Below are 16,946 nucleotides of genomic sequence, written 5' to 3'. Positions count from 1 at the left end.
AAGATGGAAGAACAGGCCCTGTGAGGTGTTGGTACCTAGGAATGCAACCAAAGTGGGAGAAAGAAGAGCTGTTATGAGTTGTGGTTCGTGCCCTGAAAGCTTACCCTGATAGCTGGCGTGAAGGGTGAACTGGATGATGAGGAGGGTAGATTGGATGATGGAGAGGCTCATGGCTCCAGGGGTTAGCCAAGCATTTTATCTGTGGTATGGGGCTCTCTATCAAGTCTACCATAAGCAGAGAGGAAATCTCGAAGGGAGCTGATCAAGACTGGGGCTGGGCCAAGGACAATGGCTGGCTTCTTTTTTCCTCCTCTTGCTTCCAGCCTGGGCCAATAGTTGCTGACCCCTGTCAACAAAACCAGTATAGACGTTGAAACCAAAAATAATAATAATAAAAGCAGAACTCGTAGTCCATAAAAGAGGGGCTCATGAAATTTGTAAACTGGAAGAGGCAATGTGATTAAGACATGGGCTTTGGAGTAGATCTGGGCACCCTAGAGTTCTTGATCTCTCCCTGTGAGACCCTGGGTGACAACAGTAAAGCCTATTGAGCAATACTATGCACCAGGTGTTTACTGAGCACCTACTATGCACCAGGTGCTAGGCTGATTCTTTACATGTATCATCATTATTGCATTTATTTTTATAAAGCTTTTCAATGGAGCTTCCATGAATATCTCCACTTTATAATAAGGAAACTCCAGCCAAAAAAAAAAAAAAGTTAAGTAAAAGGCAGCTATTCAATAGAGAAGTTGGGGCTTGAATCTGGGCAGTCTGACCTCAAGAGTCCACATGTTTAATTACATGACCTCCTCTGTGCCATTTCACATCTTTGGGCCTCAGTATCCTCATCTGTGCCTTGGGCTAATAATTATACGTACTTATAGGATTGTTATGAGGATGGAGTAAGATAAGGTATCCATATATTTCGAAAATAAGCATTGAGCATCTACTCTCCTGCCCTCATGTAGCTTATGCTCTGTGTGAAAACATTTATCCCAGTGCTTAGAACATAACACACAATGTATGCTAGTTGCCATAATATTATTTGTTATCATAGCAGTTTTACTAAACTTACCCCAAATAACCCCAGATATGATGTTCTCAGAGTATCTCTAGCCTCAAAAAGCTGAATCCATCCAAGATCTCAGATGAACTTCACAACAACCCCAGGAGAAAGGCGACATGGGAATATGTTTCCCACTTTGTAGATAGGGAAAATAGGGCTGAGGAAGAATCTGTGGACGGCCCAGGCCTTCCGACCCCTGGTCCAGGTGCTTGCACGTTCTCCAAAGCCTTTGAGCTCCTGCTCAACCAGAGACTCAACACGCGACATCCAATACCGTCGTCATAGTTGAGAGAAGAGAGGAAGGTGGATGAGATGAGATTTGGGGATTTTCTGGGCCACTGGTTTTGTTTTGTTTAACGGGAGGTGACATGGCTTTGTCAACTTTTACTTTTGCTAAGGAAGGACAGAAAAAAAGAAACCACCATTTTCCATCACTAAAGGGAGATTTTACCACCAGAAGTAGGAAAAACACGACCTTGGAAACAAAAATGAGTCTTTAAATCGAAAGCATTTAGCAGGATGAAAAACTAATTACGTTGAACTTATTTTTTCTTGTTTCAATTTGGGCTGGTGAAAAATGTGTCTCAATGGATCCAGGTGGGGATTTCTGAGAACAGGTTGGCAGGGGGTCCTCAGGAGAGGCTTTGAAGAAAGGATGAGCCTGAAGCTGTCATTCCTTTCTGGCTCCTGCTTGAGGGAAAGAATAAGGAGGCCAGACCACCTCTCCCTACCAAAGGTTCAATGCAGTGCACAGCCCCACGGGATAGCCCCAGCCCTAAAGGACTTTGTCATCTTCCCACAATGCTCGGCATGTCTCCCTTGTCTTTCTCCATCTCCTCCTCCTCCCAAATGAACTCCCACCAGGTCAATGAATCCATTCTTTTGCTATCTTCCTAATTAGTGCACTAAGGAAGACGAACAACAGAAAGGGAAATAAACTTAATGTCTTTGTGAAACAAAAGCCCTTTTTTTTTTTTAAGGAATAACCAGAACCCTCTAGCTAAAAGCTCTGCCATACAGCTCCACACTCACAGGAGAATTTCCAGTCCCCCATATGGCAGGGAAGAAAAAAAAAATTTATAGCCTTCTCTCTCCATGGGGCCATTTGAAGCTCAGTAAATGGACTTGTTCAGTTTAATTGGAATTCTCTTCTTGATTGTATTTTTGTAACCTATTAGGCTGTGCTGCCTCTTGATCTCGGAATTCAGCTGAAATTAAATTTTGAAGTGTAAGTGAGAGGTTGCCTTTTTTCCCCCCGTTCTTGATTAAATAATGATTTGAAACAAAAACAATAAATAACAGTGCCGGCTTCCCTGGAGGGCTGAGAGAGACTCCCAGTGAAACGCCAGGGAGCTGGAGTTCATGGTGGGGGGATTTAATTACTTTTAGAAAAACCTGAGTGTGAACACTGAGTATATTAAAGAGCAAGGAGATGAGGCTAGCTTTGGAGTGGACAGAGAGAGGGACCAGAAACTGGAGCTTCACATTGGAGGGGGTTGACGGAGTAAAAAGGAAAATATTTGCCCACTTCCCCCCAGTGGCCTTGAGTTTATGAAAACCATTTTGTATTTAAAATTTTTTAATGAATTTTTTTAAAAATCTGAGATTGACTACCCTGACCCAGAAAAGAAGAGTTTATAATAGCTCTGAGCTCTGGATATGGTTGAACGGATGTGGTCTCCTGGTTCCTTTACTGACGAAAGTCCAACAGGGATAAACAGGTAGAGACGGGAGAGATGAAGCGATCTGCGTCACAGATCTGGGCGGAAGAGATGAAACATACAAGACGTACCGGGTTTATGTTGCTTACAGAGGGATCAGAGCAGCAACAAACTTGTAGAACAGAGGGTCTCCAACTTAGATGTCTTGGTGGCCAGGCAGCTAATAGATGTGAGTAACGATGACCTCGTGGGGTTTGGGGTCAGGAGAACTCTTGTCCCATCTAAAAGGGGCAGCTGTAATTGCTCTCAGCCAGTTCTTGCCAGGCAGGGATGTAGACCCAATGTTGCCAGATCTTATTTTTCAACAGGAACTGGAAATGGGGTTGTTATGCAAAACCTCCCAATTCTACCAATGTTGGCAGTTAATTCAAATTTCCAAACATCCTAAGTGAGCTGAAGAAAGCATATCTAAAACAAAGCATAACTCAGCTCACTGGTTTTCCAGTGTTGATCTGGGGTATTGAAGCAGATAGAGTCCATATATAGATCCTCACCCTCAGCCCTTTGGGGCTCATGGCTGACTTCCAGCTTCCAGATGGTATTCTCTGCTGCCAAAACCTATTTTCTCTGCCTGTTTGGTGGTCTGGACATACTAGAGAATTTATGCTCCAGTGTTCAGCCTTCAACCTGTGAGTGATGGGGAACTGGTGTATAAATATCCCAGCTCCCTCACTCCTTGATTGGGGTTAACTCTGGGGTGCATGTTCTACACTGGTTCCCATGGTGTCTTCACTGGGATTAAACATCAGCTGCCCACTGTAATAACTGGTTCGATGATGCATCTTTTATTGGCTCGCTCTCCCCTCTACATTGTTTACACACTCCACTGCAAAGGTTCCTTCCTCTCTCAAATCAGCACCTATTTTCCATCTCGATTTCTAAGAATCCAGATTAGACAGGCATTATTTCACTTGGTCATTAAGTAGATCTTATAGGAGCTGGATTTTCATGCCATACCCTGAAAGTAGGCTTTTATGTAGACATCACGGAGGGTGAGGGCTGAGATGGAAGAAGAGGTAAAATTGGACCAAAAGAAGAGAATGCTAGTGTGAGGACTCCAGGTCTTCAAGGGTGGTCTTGGGTACCTGAAGGGGATTATTACCAGATGACAGAGGACCTGGAGTGGCTCTTGCTAACAAGTGTCTCCGGGACAGAGAGCAGTTACATGCACAGAGAGAAACTCCCAAGGCATGAAGAGTTCTTCAAAGATGAATTTTGAGAGGCCTGTTATATAAATAAGGAGGCAGAAAGAGGCAAAGGAGAACCGTCCTGTTGTATCAACGTCAGACGGGGCTGTTTGTACCTTATGTGACAGAGAGAGTAGCTGACTAGCAAGGCAATATACCCAGGGATGGAAGGGCAGAGGCAAGGTCATGGGAGGCCCCCATCATCAGCCCATCAGACATTCACAACTTTAATGCCTCCTCTGCATTTTCTTGATCATATCTCTCCCAACACAAACCCATCCTACCTTGGGCTTCCCTCAATTATGTCTTCCTTCCTCCTCTTCATGTGGAGTGAATGGAGAGCTCTGAAGAAGATGGAGTCTGGGATTTAGGAGACCATTAAACTATCAGAACATCTCTGATGATGACTTGGTGAAAATGTTCCTGCCCCCTGGAAGGGTAAACAGAGCCAATCAAGACATGTAAAGACAATACCAAGTAGAATTCAGCTGAAAAGAAATAGGAATAAATGTCTTCAGGTTGTCACCTCCTCTGCCAGAGGAATCCTCTAAGCAGACCAAATGGAGTGAGACAATTGACACACTCCAGATGTACCTGCTAGGGACGTGATGACACGCTGGTTGTGCCTTTTGAGAGGATGACCAGCATGGAGAACAGCTGGGAGATCAAAAACCCCCTGCCCTCCATTCGCCAAGCCCCGAATACTGATGCAGGACTACCTCAGCCCAGAAAAAGGTGTACTATCTATTTTCTCATCTGTCTGACCATCTTTTTCTAATTCTTGACCCATAAGGAACATCTTTTTTTTTTTCCTTTACAAAATTTAATTATGGGCCAGCCATGGTGGCTCACGCCTGTAATCACTTTGGGAGGCCAAGGAGGGCGGATCGCCTGAGGTCGGGAGTTCAAGACCAGCCTGACCAACATGGAGGAACCCCATCTCCACTAAAAATACAAAATTAGCTGGGTGTGGTGGTGCATGCCTGTAATCCCAGCTACTCAGGAGGCTGAGGCAGGAGAATCACTTGAACTCAGGAAGCAGAAGTTGCAGTGAGCCGAGGATTGCTCCATTGCACTGCAGCCTGGGTGACAGAGCAAGCAAGACTCTGTCTCAAAAAATTTTTTAAAAATTAATTATTATGGCTACATAATGATTGTATATATTTACAGGGTGTATGTGATGTTTTGATACAGGCATACAATGTATAAGGATCAAATCAGGGTAATTGCACATCCATCACCTCGAGCATGTATCATTCCTTTGTGTTAGAAACATTCTAATTCACTCTTTATGTTATTTTAAAATATAAGATAAATCGTTTTTAACTCTGCCGGGTGTGATGGCTCACGCCTGTAATCTCAACACTTTGGGAGATAGAAGCAGAGCAGATCATCTGAGGTAAGGAGTTTAAAATCAGCTTGGCCACCATGGTGAAACTCTGCCTCTACTAAAAATCCAAAAAAATTAGCCAGTGTGGTGGTGGGCACCTGTCATCCCAGCTACTTGGGAGGCTGAGACAGGAGAATTGCTTCAACCTGGCAGGCAGAGGTTGCAGTGAGCTGAGATCCATGCCATTACACTCCATCCTGGGTGACAGAGCAAGACTCTCTTTCTCTCTCTCTCTCTCTCCATATATATAAAACTATATATATATATAGTTATAATCGTCCTGTTGTGCTACCAAATACTAGAGCTCATTTATTCTCTCTAATTGTATTTTTGTACCCATTTACCATTCCTACTTGTATTCCACTTCCCACTACCCTTCCCAGTCTCTAGTAACCATCATTCCACTCTCTAGAGGAGTACCTTTTCCTAGTAGGAACAAAGTCACTGTGTAGGCTGGCAGCCTTGCTGCATGCAAATGACCGAACCCAGTCCGTCTTTGAACTTGAGCGCCCATAGTAGCAGAGAGTGGAATAAAAAGATGATCCGGCACAGGTTGTTTCATCTGGAAGGCTTTGCAGGTCTGAAATGTCTCACCTGAAGCCTGGAGCTTATGCTGTTGAGAATCTGTAGCGAGCCTCTGTGTGCTTTCTCTCAGGGTCCTGGGTCTGGGGAGTGTCAGGGGAATGAGAGAACGAGCAGAGGGCATTCTTTCTCTCTGCCAGGGGTCTGGACCTCAGACTTTCTTCTAAGACCTAGTGTTTGATAGCACAGTAGAGTGACTTTAGTAAACAATAATCTATTGATATTTCAAAGTAACTAGAAGAGAAGAATTTTTTTCGGCTCAGGCTGGAGTGTGGTGGTGCAATCTTGGTTCACTGAAGCCTCCACCTCTCAGGTTCAACTGACTCTCCCACCTCAGCCTCCCAAGTAGCTGGGACTACAGGCATACACCACCACACTTGGCTAATTTTTGTATTTTTTGTTAGAGACAGGGATTCACCATGTTGGCCAGTCTGGTCTCAAACTCCTGACCTCAAGTAATCTACCCACTTCAGACCCCCAAAGTGTTGGTTTTACAGGCATAATCCACCGTGCCCAGCCTTAGAAGAGAATAATTTGAATGCTTCTAGCATAAAGAACAGATACGTGTTTAAGTTGATGGATATCTCTATTATTCTGATCTGATCATTATACATTATGAGAATGTATCAAAATATCACATACATTACAAAAATATGTATATCTGTTATGTATCAATAAAAATAAATATTTGATTCTAGAGGTTTTCTTGAGCTCACATACCCAGCCAAGCTGGTCTTGAGACCCCAAGCTTCAGCCAGGGGTCTCCAAGTTTCCTAGAACGATTCTCAGTGTGATGGAGGCTGGTTTCTTCTCAAATTCTCAAAGTTGGGAGACACCCAGCTGGATCCACCAGGGCCTGATCACCCAGCCATCTCTACAATAACTTAAGCCAGGCAGGCCCACAGAGGCTTCCAAGGGACTGGAGAGCAAACTTGTGCATTAGACAAAATTTACTGAGTGCCTACTCTGTGCCAAGCACTGGTGAATGCTTGGGTGCAACATAGAACCAGTCACGACCCTGCCCTCAGCAAGTTCCCCACCCAGTCGGAGAGACGGCCAATAAAATAAACAAATACTCCACTGAGGAACAGGAATGTGGCAAACAAATGACACTCATTTTTGAATAATGAGTAAATTCAAGATTGAATGAATGAATGAAGTACAGAGTATTGTGCTATCCTGGTCTGGAGGATGAGAGAAGGCTTTCTAGGAGAGGTGATAGGACACCTGGAGGACAGATAAATTTAGCCATGTGAAGTAGGGAAGAGGGGAGCATTCTAGGAAGAGGAATTGGCATGTGCAAATGGCCTGGGGTTAGGAAAACAACATGGGATGGCAGAACTAAGAAAACTGGAATCTGAATCAGTCAGCTTAGGTTGTTGGTGTAGGGGTGGGACGGTGTGGAAGAAATGCTATTTGTGAAGTATGCAGGGCTGGGGTGTAAAAAAACACTGTCATCTATGTCAAAGAGTTTAGATCCATTTTAAAAAATGGGATTCTTAAACATGCAGGAGAGGTTGGTATTTTCAGGCATCAAGTTTAACCCAATGAGAACATTTCAACAGTGCCTTTATCTCTGTTTTCTGGTGATCATGGAAAAAACTTGATGCCTTGTAGATTTCTCAGTTCTAACCACACAAGTTACATGTGGAAAAGTCATAGCCAGGTGGTGACATTCTGAAAGCATCCCTGTGAGCTCAGGGTGTGGGGTTGAGAAGATGAACAAGGCCAGATGCCCTTCTATATCCACTAGCCCAGAGGGGCCTTGCCTGGGGGGATCCATAGTGCACTAGGAAAAATGAAGTTCGTAGTCAAGAGTAGGAACAAATACCTGGGAGAGAAGAGCCCAGCCTGGCAGCCTCCAGGTAGCAAACCACAAGACAATGAAAATTACTGAACTCACAGGCCCCTGCCCTTGAGTTCTTCCAGCCTAGTTCCCTCCAAGACGGGCTTGCCAGATTCACTTGTAATACACTGGCTACCAACCATTCACCATCTCTGGGGCAAAGATTCCATGATCCCATCCCTGGACCAAGCCCAAGCCAGAGATCACAGATCTCAGGGTCTAGTTACTTGGCATGATGCATTCCTGACAGAAGTGGTGGAGGTACACCTATTGCCATTGAACTCCAGAGTTGAGAAAGATGTTGCATCCAAAATGCAAAATAAGAAGACAAATAAATAGGAGAACTGAATGGAGACAGAACCTTTACATTATTGTTGTAGAAGTCTCAACTCTAGAAAACTCCACCAGAACAACCTTATTTTGAGGTCCCTTCTCCCAAAGAAAAGCTATCCAGGGTGCCAAGCAGGTAAAGTGGCAGCTGTGCTGGACAGAAGTTGCTAAAGATAGGTTATCACCTTACCCGTGTGCAAAGCCTCCTGGTAGAATCTGCAAAGGAAACCCGGCCTCCCCAGTTCCAGGAGCTGACATCCTGAGCGCTGGAGTTACGCTATTCTCACAGTTCCAATGTCTCTGTGTTTTACCCTCATGAGCAATTGCTGAGAAGGCAGAAATGGTTCTTAAGAAATTCCAGAAGTGCCCCCTCCTTTAGGGCCAAGATGCATAAGATAAAGTTTGGGGGGAAGACTGGCTTTTTATGGCAAAGCCTGCCCTAACATTTGTGGGGTCAGGGCAAAGATATAGAAGAAGGTCCATATACTAGAGGTTTAAATGTTTATACATAAGTCAGCAAACTTAAATAAAATATGTTCATTTATCTTGGCAAACATACCTTCAGAATGATCTGGAAGTCAGTTATGAAATTAGAATCTTGGACCATTTCGGAGTGCCAGGCTGTGACATGGCAGTGTGGGGAGAATCTTGCCCTGGAACCATCCCTTTCTCTCCCTGCCTCTGGCACATCCAACATCGTGACGGGGCTTGCACACATGCATACAGACCCCTCAGCCTGAGCATCCAAGTTCTGTCCAAATAGCTACCCTTGGACCTAGGAGTGTGGACACTCAAAGCATGGTCCACCTGCGGGAGAATGGGTCCGTGGATGAGGCCTACAGAGACCTGGAAAGGGGCATGGGAACCATTTAAACAGAGAATTCTGGGATTTCAGGTACTCAGAGAGTGGTTGAGACAGGCAGTCGTTTTAAGAGGATGCCTTCTTGGACCCCAGATTTCTCATCCCATAGGGATGACTGTCTCTGGAGGAGGCCCATGGCAGGGGTCCCTTCTATCCACAGCTAAGCACGGTACTGCTGGCAGAGGCCAGCATCAAACTTACTGTGTCATCCCAGCCACGACAGGTCCGAACATTTAAAGAAACCCCCCCATCATGCTTCTAAAGGCGTGCCCACCTTCCCAAGTGCTGGCTTTCCATCACCTCCCTTAACTCCTTCATCAGCCCTAGATCAGCCCCAGACAGGGTTCTGGGGGCCCCTCTTTATTCCCAGTCACCCCAAAGCCCAATCTCTAAGCCCCTTCCAAAGCCCTCTGTTGCAAGCGCATCCTCCCTCCCTCGCGACCCCTCCATTTCACACGTAGGTAGTAGATGCAATACCCTAGCCGCCATTCGCATTATTCCACAGGGGTTTCCTGCCCCCACTTGGGCCCTAAGGGACTGATTAGGTTGGCTAGGTTAGGTCCCCTTTATGACAAAACCAACCAGAATTGATGCCCCCCACCTGTCAAGGGCACTAAAAAAAAACAAAACTCAAAGTTCAGGGCCTAGTTTGAGGATGTGCAGAAAGGTGTGTGTTTTTTCTTGTCAATTGCGACTCTAATGATGGACTCACGTTGCCCGCTCTTCCCTTTCTCTTACACCTTACCTACCTACTAAAGGAGGAGTTCTTGCTTGGTAAGTGGATATGATCCGCAAAGACATGAGAGAATTTATTAGAAGCCACTCAAGAGCCTTAGCTACCTTCTACAAGGGGAAAAGGACACACGCAAATATCTGTAGAGATCTTTTTTTTCGTTTGTTTTTGGTCAGACTATTTGACTTTCCATTTTTTTTTTGGTCCCCTCCTTCTTTTCCCCTTTAGTTGAAAACTGCTAAAATGTCAGTTTGCGACCTTGACTTTATATTTAAAAACAAAAAACAAAAAAAACTCTCATCTTTATTTCATTTCTTTTCCCCATGTGATATTTGTTTAGGGTTCTATTCAGGCAACTTTTTCTTTTCAAAAGAAAAAAAATTGTTAAATTTATTGAGGATTTGGTTGAAGTTTAAAATTTTGGCTTTATCTCCTTTTATTTTTAATTTCCAAGATATATTTTTTCAGGCCCATAGTTCCATTTCTTTTTCCCCTTCCCCTTCCTTTATTTTTTATTATTGCTTTAGGTTGAGTTAAGGGTGTTCACACCCCCCTTTCTATTGAGTTGACTCTTTTGTTTAATTCATTAGAAATTAAATTTTGTATAATTTCCTTTTTCTTTTGTTTAATCTGAATCGCATGCTTTTTCTCTGCATGATACCTAAATCTTCCAGTTATCCTAGCAGGGGGTAAAAAAAAAAAAAAATCTCCTTTCTGTGGTATTCTTTCAGGAATTTGTGCTTTTGTTTTTTGGCGTCTCTTCTTTCCTCTCCTCTCTCTCTCTTTCCTTTCGTTACAGTGCATCATGACGGTAAACATTTCTTGGTTATTTAGACACAGCCCATGGGCCCAGCGCTCAGCAGTGTCCAACGGGTCTTTTTGCTTTCAGATCACTGGGTCTGGGCCTGCTGCTGACCTCTTTACCAAAACAGCCAGCCCGCTCACCACCTCGCGAGGACGTTCCCAGGAGTACGACTCAGGCAACGACACGTCCTCGCCACCTTCCACGCAAACCAGCTCAGCCAGGTCTCGGGGCCAGGAGAAGGGGAGCCCCAGTGGGGGCTTGAGCAAGAGCCAGGAGCTCAACAGTGGCAACACTTCTGATTCAGGGAACTCCTTCACCACTTCCTCACCCCAGAACAAGGGGGCCATGTTGGAGAATCTCTCTCCCACCAGCAAGGGCAGAGAGTCAAGGTCAGTGAACTGCATGGGGTCAGGGGCAGGGTGTCTCCCACCTATGTCCGCCTTTTCACTGTCCGATCCCAGCCTCCCCCACTCTACCCCCAAGATTATTTTATTTGCCAGAGAGAGAAAATTCAACTCAGATTGGCTTAATTGTTTTAAAGGGATAGAGGAATTAGCTTCAGGTACAGCTGGATTCAGGGGCTCAAAAATATGCTGCTGGAAATCTTTCTTTCTCATTACATCTCTTATTGTGCTTCCTCATTCTGCTGATCATATTCTCAAGCAGATCCTCCCAGAGCATTGTCAAATATGCCAACATATTTGACAACGTTGGCATTGTCAGCTAACATTCTATCGCTTCAGCCAGCCAACAGGAGAACAATGCTTCTTTCTCAAAGATTTCAGCGACACACCAGGGCAAGTGCTCATTGGTTCTATTTAGCCCAGCTTAGGTCATCTGCCCATCCATGGCCCAGAGGATGCTCTTGGCCAGAATGTCACATGCCATCACTAGGGCTAATGAGTAGAAACTTCTCACATTCTTCTACAGGAAAAGCCAGGGTATTGGTATCAGGAGAGATGGAGGGTAGGCAGGCAAAAAAAACATGTCAGTTTTACCAATAATCTTAGAAGAAAGGCCAACATTGGCCAGGCACAGTGGCTCAAGCCTGTAATCCCCCACCAGTTCGGGAGGCCGAAGTGGGCAGACCATCTGAGGTCAGGAGTTCGAGACCAGCCTGACCTACATGGAGAAACCCCATCTCTACTAAAAATACAAATTAGCCACGGATGGTGGCACATGCCTATAATCCCAGCCATTCTTTGGGAGGCTGAGGCAGGAGAATCGTTTAAACTTGAGAGGCGAAGGTTGCTGTGAGCTGAGATTGAGCCATTGCCCTCCAGCCTGGGCAACGAGTGAAATTCCATTTTAAAAGAAAAAGAAAGAAAGAAAGTCTAACATTAAATTCATCATAAGTCACTGTCATTTAAGAACATATCACAGTGTTTACCCAAATGAATTGAAAACTTATCTCTACATAAAAACCTGCACTTGGGTGTTATAACCGCTTTATTCAAACTTGCTAAAACTTGGAAGCAACCAGGATATCCTTCAGGAGCTGAGTGAATACATAAATTGTGATACATCCAGACAATGGAATGCCATACGGTGCTCAGGAGATATGAGGTAGCAAGCTATGAAAAGACATGGAGGAAACATAAACGCATACAAGTGAAAGAAGCCAACGTGAAAAGCTGACACACTGCATGGCTCTAACTGTATGACATTCTGGAAAAGGCACAACTATGGAGAAAATAAAATGATAAGTGGTTGCCAGAGGGTAAGGGGAGGGAGGGATGAATAGGCAGAGCACAGAGGATTACAATGGTGGATAACTGTCATTATACATTTGTCCAAATCCATAGAATGTATAACACCAACAGGGAACTCTGAGGTAAACTACAGACTCTGGGTGATAATGATGTGTCAGCAGAGGTTCACCGATCATAGCAAATGGACCACGCTGGTGGGGGATGCTGATAGTGGGGAATGAGTCTGTGCCTATGTAGGAGCAAGCAGTCTAATGGGAACTCCCCGTACTTTCCACTCAGTTGTGCTATGAAACTAAAACTGCTCTAAAAACGAAAACTTATCGGTTATAGATATAGATATACCATAGTACAATTTATCAACGTATCAGAGAACATGGAGACTTGTCAACTTTTTTGCCCATCTTAACACACTCACTAGCTGCAGTTTTCCTGCAGAAAGCGCTTCCGTACGGCGGCTGATGAGCCACCTGTAATTCCTCTTCGTCACCCACTTACTCTCTCACTCAAGAAATCACAGCAAAATGCTAATCACTGAGGGTGTTGTCATCATAACAGCTACTAAAATTTACCGATCACTTAGTCTGTACCATTCATTCTGTTATTTATGCCTCAACTTGTTTATCAGGAAAGTCCTTTACGCCAGACACTCAGCGTGGTGCCGGGGATATAAAAAATTGAATGGTCCTTTTTCTCAGGAGCTTATAATTAATGGGGCAGATGCACAGATTGCAGGAGGTGTGGAAAAGCCTTGGTGCCCTCTGCCACACTAGCAGTGAGGTTTTTCTACTTCTGAAGGTGGGTGTTTGCCTTTGTTCCATGTAGCCAAGATTTTCAAAAGATGACTAAAGCCTTAGGACTGAAGCAGTTAACAGCTTCTTCAAAGACAGAACACTTTTTGTCCCTAACACATACCCCACTTCAGTCCTGGACAAACAGCTTGACATCCACATGCAGCACTGGCTGCCCGTTTGCCTGCCCCAGGACATCCCTGGCCTCAGCTCACACCCAAGCTTGGCTGAGAACCTGAGCTGGGCCAGAGCAAATGTCCATGTCTCCAAGAACAGGCAGTGAAGTTCCCAGAAGAGAGCAGGAGGACACATGTTGACTGATACGCTGCAGTGCTATTATGCAGGAAACAGTGCAGTAGCAATAACAACAGTAACAGCAGTTCATATTCGTTGAGCCCTAATCACATGCTAGGTACCATGCCAAATGCTTTCCAAAAATAATCTTCCTGAGCTCCTCAAAACAGCTATGGGGTAAGTACTATTTGTAACCCTTTTTTATCTGATGGGGAAACTGAGGCTCAGAGTGGTTGAGAAACTCAGTTATAAGTGGCAGCACCAGGATTCTGGGGATACAAATACATCCCCAGAAGAGTAACTAAAGCCTGGGAGACATGTAGCAGTTACCTGTTTAATTTGATCTCCAAGGACAGCCAAATTAAATAATTTAGGCCTAGCCTTTCACTTTGAAATACCAATGATGGTTAAGTCCACAGCTATTTATGTCATGCTCAATAAATATGTGCCGAGTGGAAGAGACACTGCTCTAAATCAAAGGAACCATAGACACTGAAGGTAGGGAGCTGGTGGGGTGGTAGGGGTGTGGTGTGGGTTCTGGAGCTGGACAGATCAGGGTTTGGGATGCTGGGTGGCGTTGAGCAAATAAGAAACCCTTCTGAGACATCTCTGTAAATTTGGGGGTAATAATAGTGTCAGCTTCAGAAGGTTGTTGGGAATGAAATAATACTTGTGAAATGCTCAGAAAATTAAAAAGGTCCCAGAGAGCTGTCCCTATGGAGCTCAGTATCTGGGACAGAAGAGACAGCCTAAAAGTATAAGACTAAGTAAGCCAAATAGGGATGGGGGAAACATAGGAACTAAGGTCTATGGTAACACACTGGAAATCGCCCAACCCAGACAGGGGACAGAGGGTGTCAAGGAAGGTTTTCCAGAAAGGGTGAGGTCAAACTAAAGCCAGAACCATTGGTAGGAGTTGCCAGATGAAGAGGGAAGACAAGAAGGTTGCAGACAGCCAGAAAGTTCTAAGACCTGGAGACAAGGAAGAGAATAGGGATATTTCAGGAGGAACAAGTCAATCTATTACAGCTGGAGCCAGGAGAGGAAAGAGTCAAGAGCTGCGACTGGAGGGGCGAGCAGGGGCCAGGCCATCATGAGCCTTGAAAACCATATTAATGTGATTTGAACTTGATTATAGGCCCAATCCAAATAAATATGCCTCCACTGAGAACGTAACAGGAGGTCAGTCTGGCCCTAGGCAGGGTGGGAATACAGAAGACAGGAGCCTATCTTTCAGATAATTCTGAAACCTCCATCTTTTGTGTGTGTTGGGGGGAGGAGGTGGAGGGGTGGTCTCAATTCCTCCATCTGCAAAATGGGTTACATCAAAGTTTCCCAAAACTAAACCAACAATAGGTCACCTTGACTTTTACCATATCCATGTACCACTGATATTCCTGTTTACTTTAATAAACTCATTTTTAAATGTGTAAGTAAAAGGAAATTTACAGTACTACCTTAAATAGAAAATGAGAATCAAATGTCCTTGGACGGGAGCTCACTTCTGTAATCCCAGCACTTTGGGAGGCCAAGGTGGGTAGATCACTTGAGGTAAGGAGTTCGAGACCAGTCTGGCCAACATGGTGAAAGCCCCATCTCTACTAAAAATACAAAAATTAGCCAGGAGTGGTGGCACGCACCTGTAACATCAGCTACTCAGGAGGCTGAGGCAGGAGAATTGCTTGAACCCAGAAATCAGAAGTTGCAGTGAGCCCAGATGGTGTCACTGCACTTCAGCCTGGGGGACAGAGCAAGACTCCATCTCAAAAATAATAATAATATGTTCTAAATAAAAGATACCTATAAAAATACAGATGATTGCTGGACATGGTGGCTCACGCCTGTAGTTCTAGCACTTTGGGAAGCTGAGGTAGGTGGATCATGAAGTCAGGAACTCAAGACCAGCCTGGCTAAGATGGTGAAACCCCATCTCTACTAAAAATACAAAAATTAGTTGGGCAAAGTGGCAGGCACCTGTAATTCCAGTGAGCCAAGATTGCACCACTGCACTCCAGCCCGGTTGGAAATTGAAAATTGTCTTAATTTCTCAATTAAGAAAAAAAAATATGGATAATCGAAATAATGGATTTAATCCTACTAATTGCAGTTGCCTACCCAAGGCTGAGTCTGAGGTGTACTCCTCTCTCTTGGAGAGATTACAAAATGTTAGAGAGCTGTTACAAACTGACTAGCACCCAACAGGGGCTTTCTCATTAACTTAATCAGGACAGAAAAAGACTAGACAGGGAATAAGCCTCTCACCATGTGATTGGATGTTAGTTAGCAGCATGCCCATGCCTGATGACACCCTAAAATACTCCACTGTTACCCTTGTGATATGTTTCACACTTGGGGAAGTGCTAACCTGAATTGTCTACTTTTAATGTATCTTCTATCTCTACTCCTCTAACATATGTGACCTGGGAAGTCTTTCTGGAGAGGTAGGATGGGGAGAGGTGCAAGGAGGGTTCTATGAGAGCACCACAGCCTAGGCCAAGGTAGGGAGGTATTCACACAAGACGCTCCCAGAGTAGTGGGTATCAGTGCTCATGGACATTTTCCCTCCTGCAGGGGATTTCAGTCACCGTGTCTGGAATGTGCTGAAGTGAAGAAGTCCAGTTTGGTCCCATCCACAGCCCAGAGCTCACCCGTGAAAGGGTGCTCCCGCAGCTCCTCCTATGCCAGCACACGATCCTCCAGTCACTCCTCCCAATCCCCAAATCCCAGGGCTTCCCCCAGGTACACTCGAAGCCGATCCATTTCTTCTGAAAAGAGGTGAGTGTAGTTTTGACCTTTGCTGTGTAGCACTTTTAAGGGAATTAGTTAACTGCAGATGTCCTTTGACCAATGGGGGAGAGAAGTCAGACGGATGTAGGTTTGAATACTCGTTTTTGCCCATTTCTAGCTGTGGAATTGGAAAAGTCAGTTAACCTCTCTGAGCCTCTGTTTTCCCATCTGCAATACAAAAAAATAGCAATTCTTACCAGAAAGGATTGTTCTAAGGACTCTTAGAACAGTGCATGGAACATAATGAATATCAGTTATTGTTGCTGCAATTGGAATGAGAATGAGCTAATGTGTATCAATTAACTTCTGTGTAAAAAATATCCCTAAACTTAGCATCTTTAAAACGAGTGCTTACTTAGTTCCTGATCCTGTGGATCGGCATTTGGGCTGGGCTCAGCTGGGTGGTTCTTCTGATCTCACTTATGCCTTTGATTGGCTGGTGGGTTGGCTGGGGGCTGGAGGAATTGAAAGACCCCAGCAGACTCATCTCTGCTCCATGTGGTCTCTCCTCCTCCAGTAGGCCTGTCTTGGTCTGTTCACATGCTGATGACAGAATTCCAAGAGAAACCGCAGTATTGTGCAAGGCTTCTAGGCTTGGAAGTGACATAGCATCCCTTCTCTATTCTATTAGCCAAAGCAAGTCACAAGACCAATACAGATTCAAAGTCACATTGCAGGGGATGTGGACACAGGCAGAAGAAAAATTATGGCCATTTTTGCATTGTGCCACCCAGTTTCAACAGCTATTGGTAATTGCTTGATTGCCTCATGTGGCATAATGATGTAGAAAAATGAGATATGAAATCTCAGAAATGGGAAGATTCTATTCAAATGAATCAG

At 44.6% G+C, this 16,946-nt stretch overlaps 1 protein-coding gene across 2 annotated transcripts in view; it reads left to right on the top strand.

Annotated features, from left to right (window-relative positions):
• Positions 1 to 16,946, top strand: part of SRRM4 (serine/arginine repetitive matrix 4) — a 175,051-nt gene that overhangs the window by 147,325 nt on the left and 10,780 nt on the right. For both annotated transcript variants that reach the window (XM_039472431.2, XM_010342932.3), the window contains exons 9-10: positions 10,610 to 10,914; positions 15,891 to 16,094. In XM_039472431.2, coding sequence (XP_039328365.1) covers positions 10,610 to 10,914; positions 15,891 to 16,094 — 509 coding nt within the window. The remainder of the gene's footprint in view (positions 1 to 10,609; positions 10,915 to 15,890; positions 16,095 to 16,946) is intronic.

The sequence above is a fragment of the Saimiri boliviensis genome, chromosome 7 (assembly GCF_048565385.1).
Source record: "Saimiri boliviensis isolate mSaiBol1 chromosome 7, mSaiBol1.pri, whole genome shotgun sequence".
Taxonomy (NCBI): Eukaryota; Metazoa; Chordata; class Mammalia; order Primates; family Cebidae; genus Saimiri; species Saimiri boliviensis.
This window is presented reverse-complemented; position numbering and strand designations above follow the sequence as displayed.